Source organism: Cyprinodon variegatus, unplaced genomic scaffold, assembly GCF_000732505.1.
Source record: "Cyprinodon variegatus isolate N-32 unplaced genomic scaffold, C_variegatus-1.0 Scaffold89, whole genome shotgun sequence".
In the NCBI taxonomy this organism is placed as follows: Eukaryota; Metazoa; Chordata; class Actinopteri; order Cyprinodontiformes; family Cyprinodontidae; genus Cyprinodon; species Cyprinodon variegatus.
Window position 1 is genome coordinate 1,029,348 of NW_015150542.1, and position 8,848 is coordinate 1,038,195.

Sequence of the window (8,848 nt, forward strand, 5' to 3'; positions counted from 1 at the left end):
ATTTACAAGCCTGTACTTTGTTACTTTTACTTGAGTAAAGAAGTTTAATCAGTACTTCCACTTTTACCAGAGTATTTTTTAACACAAATATCTGTACTTTTACTCAAGTACGGAAAGTGAGTACTTTTGCCATCTCTGCTTAAAGCATATACATTCAAACTCATGCAAGCCATCTTCATATTGATTTGAAAATATTTTTTGCATTACATGATAAAAAATGAGGAACAAAACACACACACAAAGATTATTATGCAGATGAAATAAGGGGAATGCCATCTGAGGGGAGTGAGGTCACAATAAGGCCTGTGTGGTTTACAGAGTTTCCTGCTGCGTGTGGTAAGCACCCACAATGCAAAAGAGAATAACTATCAATTTTGCTTAAGCTATTTTTTTCTCAGAGATGTATTTAAATACAGATATTTCAGACTCCTTTGAATGATTTTAAGATAAAATTTGATAAATTTTGAAAGACTTTCTGGAAGAAGAAAAAAACTCCAGCAAACCTGGGGTCAGTAAATTCTACAAAGATTGTCGGATCTGCTCTGCATTACCAAGACATGTCGGCCTCATTTCCAACTCTCTAAACAATCACAGCAAAAATCAGCTAACTAAAATACCGTGCACACAACAGATGTGGAAATCTGACTTTTACATCAGTGTTGCAAAGTTTTGCAAATAAGGGCGTGGGCTGCTGTTTTTTCTTTAATCAAAAAAAGAAAAAATTAGAAGTTTGAAATTGCAAAAAAAAAAAAATCTTTCAGCAATCGGATTACAAAACAATAAGCTTGCCTGCTTTAGAGTGAAGCTTCTAGGTGGAACCTGCTAAGACACAGGGATGCAGCAGCGTGGGTAGATATAAAAGAAAAAATTATTTTAATTTTAGCAACTTAGAATATAGTGACTGTATTTTTAAGATGTAATCAGTGAGTTGGTGCAGCTCATCTGAGCAACATCAGAGAAACCGGATCTTATCACCCAGTCCCCAAATCAAACAACGCTTACAATTGGTCTCTATTCTTGGCTCTGAATCCTCTTTTTTTTTTTTTTAACAGCTTCAATATGAAGTGATCTACATCAGAGAACATTTTATTAAAAATTCCTTGACTAGTCTGTGAGTTTTTCATACAACCAAAGTTTGGTTTTCCACACCTGCCTTGACAACCAAAACTTTATAAGAAAAGTGGGTCTTATGGCTCTAATAAATAAAATTCATCACCTTAACATCACTATTTGATAAGGGGTCATATTCTTATCCCCATATAAAAACAAATAGAAATATTCAGGTATTAAATTATATATTAGACTAATTGTATAGTAGACAAATAATCAAAACAAACTCAGATAAAAATAAACTGAACATTTTTTATCTTTTTCAGGATGTGAAATGTAGGCCTACATGGTAGTGAAGATCTGGGCAATATAATGGTATAGTATGGATGTATAATTTAGCAAAAGGTGTAAATTAACCAAAAGCCCATGTTTATAAGACCAGAACCAAACAAGAGGAGTCCCTGTTTAGTTGCTCCTCAGCACCATAACATCCCTTCATCCATAAGTTGTCTTTACTTTCTTATTCTTGCCCGTTAGCAGACGGGCTGGTCTCTTTCTTCTACCGATTATTGGACAACAGACAAGGGACGTCCTGGACAGGTCAAAGTCCATCTTAGAGAGACACAGAGGACAATCAATGCACTCATACTGAGGGGGAGTTTAGGAAGACCTGTCATGTTTTCTGGACTATTGAAGAAAGCCAGAGCATCCAGAGACAGGAAGAAAACCCAGGCGTACACAAGGACAATACCTGCTGCACCCCAGGCTGGTGTTACACCATATTCTGTGACCCATCATAAAGTGTGATTCAAGGCCATGCTGTTGCAGATTCTCCATACCAGTCTGCTATTAACTAACCCTAAGGACATAGGGGTCATACCTAAACCTAAGATCACAAAACTAAAACCTAAACCAGGATAAATCTATAGTAAGATGCATGTAGCGACCCTGGGTCAAAGAATAAGGTGAATAACTGGGATTTGAACCCAGCACCCTCTTTCCAAACCTGGAAAAAGTCAAATGCAGCTAATTTTATCAGCTTATTATCTTTCTTAATTGGCTTAATTGGTTTTTCAATGTTTTTTTTTTTTATTTTATTTTGTACTGTGCTTAAATTAAAATGAAGTTTTCAACTTTATTAATCTATACCTCCTGTATTTATCCAGGATGCAACCTGCGTTTTTTTGCAAATATTGAGCAAAAAAGGTGCGATTACATACTATAATTCACTATTTTAGTCCATCTTTGAGTAAAATTATTAAAAACACCTCATGAAAAATCAGTAAACTCTTATTCCCAACCTTTTAAAGGTAGCAATTTATTACAAAATCCATTTTTTTAGAATTGTTATTGCTCTGGCTACTTTTTTTCTTTATATTGTACTCTGCTTAAACTCAAAATGAATCTTTCGACATAATTAATCTATACCTCCTTTATGTATCCAGGATGCAACCTGCTTTGTTTTGCACATCATAGGCAAAAAGGTGTTTATACATACTATAATTTACTATTTTAGTCCATCTTTGAGTAAAATAATTAAAAATACCTCATGAAAAGTTAGTAAACTCTTATTCCCAACCTTTTAAAGGCAGCCATTTGTTTAAAAAAAAACAAATGCGTTTTTAAAATGATTATTGCTCCAGCCACTTTTTTTTTTTATTTTGTACTCTGCTTATATTCAAATTTAGCTTTTAACATAATTAATCTATAACTTCCTTATGTATCCAGGATGCAACCTGTGTTGTTTTGCACATCACGAGCAGAAAGGTGTGAATACATAACATAATTCACTATTTTAGTCCATCTTTAGGTAAAATAATTGAAAACACCTAATGAAAAGTCAGGAAACTCTTATTTCCAACCTTTTAAAGGCAGCAATTTATTACAAAAATCCGTTTTTTAGGATTAGTATTGCTCCAGACACTCAGACCTAATGTTTTTCTTTGTAAACTTACCTGTCCAAAACAAAGTAGAGGTCATAAGCTCCGTGACAGGAGGCTTCCTCTGCCCAGCCAGGCGCTGCAAACAAGCCCAGAAGGGCCAGAGCCACAGCTGCAGCCCACAGCCTCCTTCCTTGAACAACCTTCTCCTCCACAGTGGGACACGCTGAAAACTTTCTCAACATTTTTCCACAGTTCTCCTTCACAGAAAGCCGGAATAGTCGGTCGCATCCAGCGCAGGGTTAAACAAAGAGCAGCTGTTACTTCTTGAGACTCCCCCCCAACAATAAAGTTCAGCGATTGAGCTGCAAAATAAAGGAAACTACCGCGGCGACGTCAGCGCCTGTAGTTTCTACATCTTCCTGACTCACTCCTAACTCATTGACATCCTCGATCAAACTAAAACCCGCAACTGAACAGGTCCCAAAACCGCAAAATCTAAACAAATCTTGCCTAAGAACAAGTTTATCTGCGCTCAAGTTCAGAGTGAGGAGAGAAGTTAGGGTGCATTCACGTTCAACTGAAAAAACCTGTAATAATACCCTTCGTCGACTGTTAGTGGGAAACAGCTTCAGTTACAATATGAATCATTTATGGCTTTTGCTTTCTTTAACATAATAAAGAACATTTCTCACATTCAATTTAATTTCCGGTTTATAATTTAAAAAAATTCGAGTAAATTAACTCTTAAATCCAGCTATCTCTTTTGAAAAAAATAAAAATATTGACATCTACTCTTGTATTACACTTGATACCAGAGTATTTAGATAAATCGATAGGCTTGAAGGTTGAGTGGAAGCAAAAGGTAACCCAGAAATAGATGGAAAAACACAGCTCTTTTAAGAGTTTGGTGATTTGCAGGACTAAACATGTAGATCAAGTCATCATCACAAAAACATATACCATGTCCTGTATGCAGGCCATGTGTTGATGTTTTAGGATTGATTGTAAAGAACTACTCCATAACCTAAGACAATGTCTAAAACCCATCAGATCAAGAAAAGAAAGCCTAGTCTGCTTCTCAGTGGTCCAGAGTCCTACAATAAACCTCTATTTTTTTCCTCCAATATATTTTATTGAATTTTCTCTTTTTATTCAACAAAACTTACAGACAACAAATTTAACCTTTTAACATGTACATATACACCCTTAAATTCACTCATGCATTCACCACTTAAACCTGAATTTGTCTAGTTCCAAAAACATACAAAGCCCTTCGGATTAAGGCAGACTTAAAAAAGAAGAAAAAAGGGGGGGCAATATATGAATAAAAACTGTAGTCAAGACATCCATTCAAAACTACCATCAATAAGCTCCACTTTCAGTCCCTATGATGCTCATATATATGGCTCCCATAGATTATCAAAGTCCTGTTGTTTACTCTTGGCAATGCATGTTACAGTAGTTTTCCAGTCCGAGTGACCCTGCAACTTCTTTCCTCCAGAGTCCCATGTAGGGGGGCCTCCATGCTCCTCCAGCATAGTAGAAATAGATCTTCTAGCTTGAAGAAATCTGTGGTCTATCAATGTAGTTTTCTTCCGCGATTGTTTAAATTCTATTGGATATATTCCTAGAACACAGATTTTAACCTCTAATGGGACTTTTACTTTAAGCAGTTCAGATAGACGCCTAATAACATCCTTTCAAAACTTCTGGACTTTAGGACATTCTAACAAACAATGGAGAAGAGTTCCTTTTTCAGATAAACATTTAGTGCAATATAAACTACTAATTTAATTGGAAATAAGGCACAGAATCAAAGTCGTTTCAAGTCTTATTGTTAAGTTTCCGCAATCGCTGATGATTTCTAGAATATATCAACTTTGATAAAACTTTTTGAGTTTATCTAAAATATTAAATTAGCCGAACATAAGTAATATAAAACAGTCACTCTGGTCTTATACATTCTTACAAATCTCAGTCTGCTCTTAAAATGAGTCATTTCCTAAACACACCTAAATCAGGAAGTACTTTATGACTATAGATCACCTGCTTAGCTTAACGCCCTCTGCAACTGTACATTTATGAAATATCCACAGGTTCTTAAATATTTCACAGTGTTTAGGTATTTGAAGGGGAAATCCGAATGCTTTTTTCTTTTTTTTCAAATTCACTTTGATTTACAGATTTCCGAAAGCACACAAAGGCCTCATGAGCTGGTGCGCATGCCCCAGTGGAGCTGTTATGCAGCTCCCAGTGAAGAGTGCGTGCTTAGCGACATCTGGATGAACTTAACAGTCAGGCAAATTTGAAATGAAATACAGCAATAATGATATAAATATTTATTATTTCCTTTCATTTCCAAAATGTAAAGTTCACATATTGCCTGTTAGATCTTGAAAACTGCTTACATAACTGTAAATTATTTTTGGTTAAATGTAAGTATCTAGAAAAAACAAGCAGATAAAAAGTTTTATCAGAGGCTAAATTTGCACATAAAAAAACAAAAAAAGATTGAAAAAAAGACTTAATTTGTTTTGTACCTAAAAGCACATGTTATTAGTTAGTAATTGGCTTAAAAACAACAGAGCATCCATTTGAGCAGCAGAGATCAACATGCAATGGGGGATTTTGTTTTTTTCCATTTCCTATTTCTAAAGCCTTCTCATGCTAAAATTCAACTCACAAAAGACATGGGAACCTGTATTTACAGTTTTTCTCACCATGTCGTCACAAGGTTTGCTGTGTAAATGGGCTTACACAGACCCTATGACACCATTTATTGCAAATGGTGTGAACACGTGGCAGATAGGAACTGTTTAGACCTACAGAGGAAGCAGTTGCTGCAGCAAAAAGGACAGCTTTTGTAATAGAGACAGGAAGAGAATCCAGATGTGAAGCCTGTCATGTTTGAAGTGGAAACGATGGTGTAGGAAGATGTATCGAGTTTGCACATGCGTTATCTACAGTATTTGTATATATTTGTGTGTCTTCCTTTTTTTTTTTTTGATAAATAGTGAATATCTTCCAACACATTCCAACTTTAGATGGTGCTAACAACAACAGCTACCACAACAAAACAGAAGAAATAAGTTATGACTAAAAACTTTTCCAGTCATGCAAAAATTTTTCTGGACTTAACAGTGAATAATTGTTGAATGGAAACTCACATTTTAGGTTTTTACACAGCAACTGATCAGTTATGGAATAATTAACATCAAGAGACTTTATTAGCGTTAAAATATTATTTTAAAACTATTGCCTGGCTTGCTAATTTACTCTATAGTTTTACCCCATCCTGGGTCACTAATGAAAGTGGCCAGAGAAGGTACCTTAAGGAACTCCGCATGTGATCTGTGTTTTCTCAGCTGCCAAAAGACATGAAGCATTTCCAGGTTTCTGAGTAATAAATTGTAAAGTATAAAAGACATCAGCTACATTTACTCTATCAATGGTCTTGTTTTAGCGAAACGTATAAAGAAAAGCATGCAGCCAAACAACTTTTTGCTTTAGAAAGGTCTCAGGTGTAGAAAACCCTCGCTAAAAATACACTAAAAAAAATAATGCAACCATTCTCGGTATCTACTTAATCATATTTAGTTACTTTAACACATTGTTTTAATGTTAGCATGGCAGGAAATAAAACAATTATGTTAAAGGAGCTAAATATGATTAAGTAGATACCAAAAATGGTTGCATTATTTTTTTAGTGCATTACAACTAAGAACATTTGTCTGTGTCATCAAAAACTTCAAGAAGAGAGGTTTGACTGTAGGAAAACACATTCTAGGATGTCAAAAGTCTGCAACACTGAGAAGAATTGTGCGTTAAAATAGTGGCACATAAAACAATTCATTGAAAAAAGTATAGAAATAAATAAAATACAAGAATGGGGATTTTTGTTGAAACTTTTTTTCCTTTATTGGCGATTATTATAACTATTGTAAGGTAAAAAAAAAAAAAGATATGTGTAACCTGAGAAGATTAATTCTAAATGTATGATTTTAAACTCAAATGTTCAGACATTTCTGCTGCTATAGCTCCAAACCATTCACGACCTTAAAGACATGCAGAGCTGCTGAGCAAAACTTATTTGTTTTAGTCAGAACTTTTTTACTACTTTTAAATAGATTATGATTCCCTTCCCTTTTTAGGTGGATTATCCCTGATTCCTTCCAAGTTTTAAAAATCTTGACAATGTTGATTTTAATTAATTTAATTAAATTACTGAAATGAATCTACTTTGGATGATACTTTGATTTGTTGAGCTCTGCGAATCCATTTTTTTAAATGTTCTGCACACATTACAAAGCTGCAGGTGCCTTCATTATCATTCTGGTTGCTTTAAATCCCTAAACCTGGACGATAATCTGCAGTGGGAACCAAGCCCTTCAGTGCGGCACTAGAACCATAGAGCTGCAAGCAGAAAAAAAAAAGCTATGCTCCACCCATGGAGCTCGCTACATAGCTCCATCTAATCAAATGCAATGGGAGGAACATGTGGCAAAGTAGCATTCCAAAAGCATAAAACCACAGACAGATAATGCAAATGTTTTCACAGTTGTATCTATTGACTTGAGATGAGTAATTTAATTTCATCACTCCTGTCACCTCAGTAAACACGCCCACAGGTTTAAAAGGATATATTTCGTTAGGTGGTGCTTTCCAGAGCATACAGGAAATTCCAGGTTTCCTTGTCTAATCAGTCATACTACTTGTTTGAACAGAGCATGTGTTGCTAGCAGAAGACGTGACTCCAGGCTGTAAAATTTAGGAAGAACCCTTACATGATATCTGACACTGCATTTTACCTGGATCACCTGCATTTCTCCTGTTTGCAATGAAATAAAGTTAAAAAAAAAGTGATATTTGCAGAATTTTTTCTGTTTCACACAACATGCTACATGTGTCATTGTTGGCCTCAAAGTTAAAGCCAGTGTGCCAATGTTTTTCTTTACTGAAACAATCATAATTGTTTAAGAGAAAAATCTTTGTTTGAGCAGCTGAGACTAGTTTTATTATGCTCAAACAGTTCAGTGTCAACAGACAGACATATAAATAAACAAAGCAAAAAAACAAACTCTGATATTTTCACACACACAATCTTTAAATTTAATCACCATGAAAACACAACCTTTGGACATTGGGAATTATGTTCCAAGCAAAAGTGTAAGTACTTGGAATCAATTCATAGGTAGGAATCAGAAACAGTATCAATTATCAGCTATTTGAGGCGTCCTACTTTCCCAAAGTGCTGCAAAATCTTCTGAGAAATCATTAAAATAATTTATCTACACCTCAAAGTAATTTAAACCTTGAATGTTGACATGGTAGCACCTACATCCATCATTGATCAATTTATCAAAATGATTAAGGCTACACCAAAGCATTTGAAACCTTTGGAATGCTTTTAACATTTGCTTGCCTATCCCAGTATACTAAAATAAGGATGAAAAGACCAATATAAGAGCAGCGTATTCGAGTAGAAAATAAACATTTTAAAAGCCCTAATCCAAAAACAAAATGATTTTAAAAGCTCATGGTTTTTGTGAAGTTTTCCAGATGGGCAGTGGCACAACTAAACCCTGAAACAATGTGTTTCAACTGCCACATGTTTGGTTTGGTCTAAAAATCTCTGTGTAAAAGCAAACAGGAGCAACTTACAAGGGAACGCCGTTTTCTTTTTACATTGGGCCCTTGATTTTACGTTATTACATCATGTTCTACTCAATCATATGAGTTTTGTGTCATTTGGAGCTGTTCTGAAGATATTCCGTTTTGTTAGATCCAAGTAACATCTTCCTATGGGCAATGACTTGAAGGCACAAACTAAACTGTTCGTAATGTATTCTTTATGGTAAGCCAGCATTCATAACATGTAGGCAAATCACTGTCCCCAAGACATCCACAGTTATATT

General features: G+C 35.0%; 1 protein-coding gene across 1 annotated transcript in view; it reads right to left on the reverse strand.

Moving 5' to 3' along the window:
- Positions 1 to 3,487, reverse strand: part of antxr2 (anthrax toxin receptor 2) — a 105,253-nt gene extending 101,766 nt beyond the window's left edge. The window contains exon 1 of the mRNA XM_015373587.1: positions 3,006 to 3,487. Within this exon, the coding sequence (XP_015229073.1) occupies positions 3,006 to 3,175 (170 nt within the window). The 5' untranslated portion in view covers positions 3,176 to 3,487. The remainder of the gene's footprint in view (positions 1 to 3,005) is intronic.
- Between the last annotated feature and the right edge of the window lie 5,361 nt (positions 3,488 to 8,848).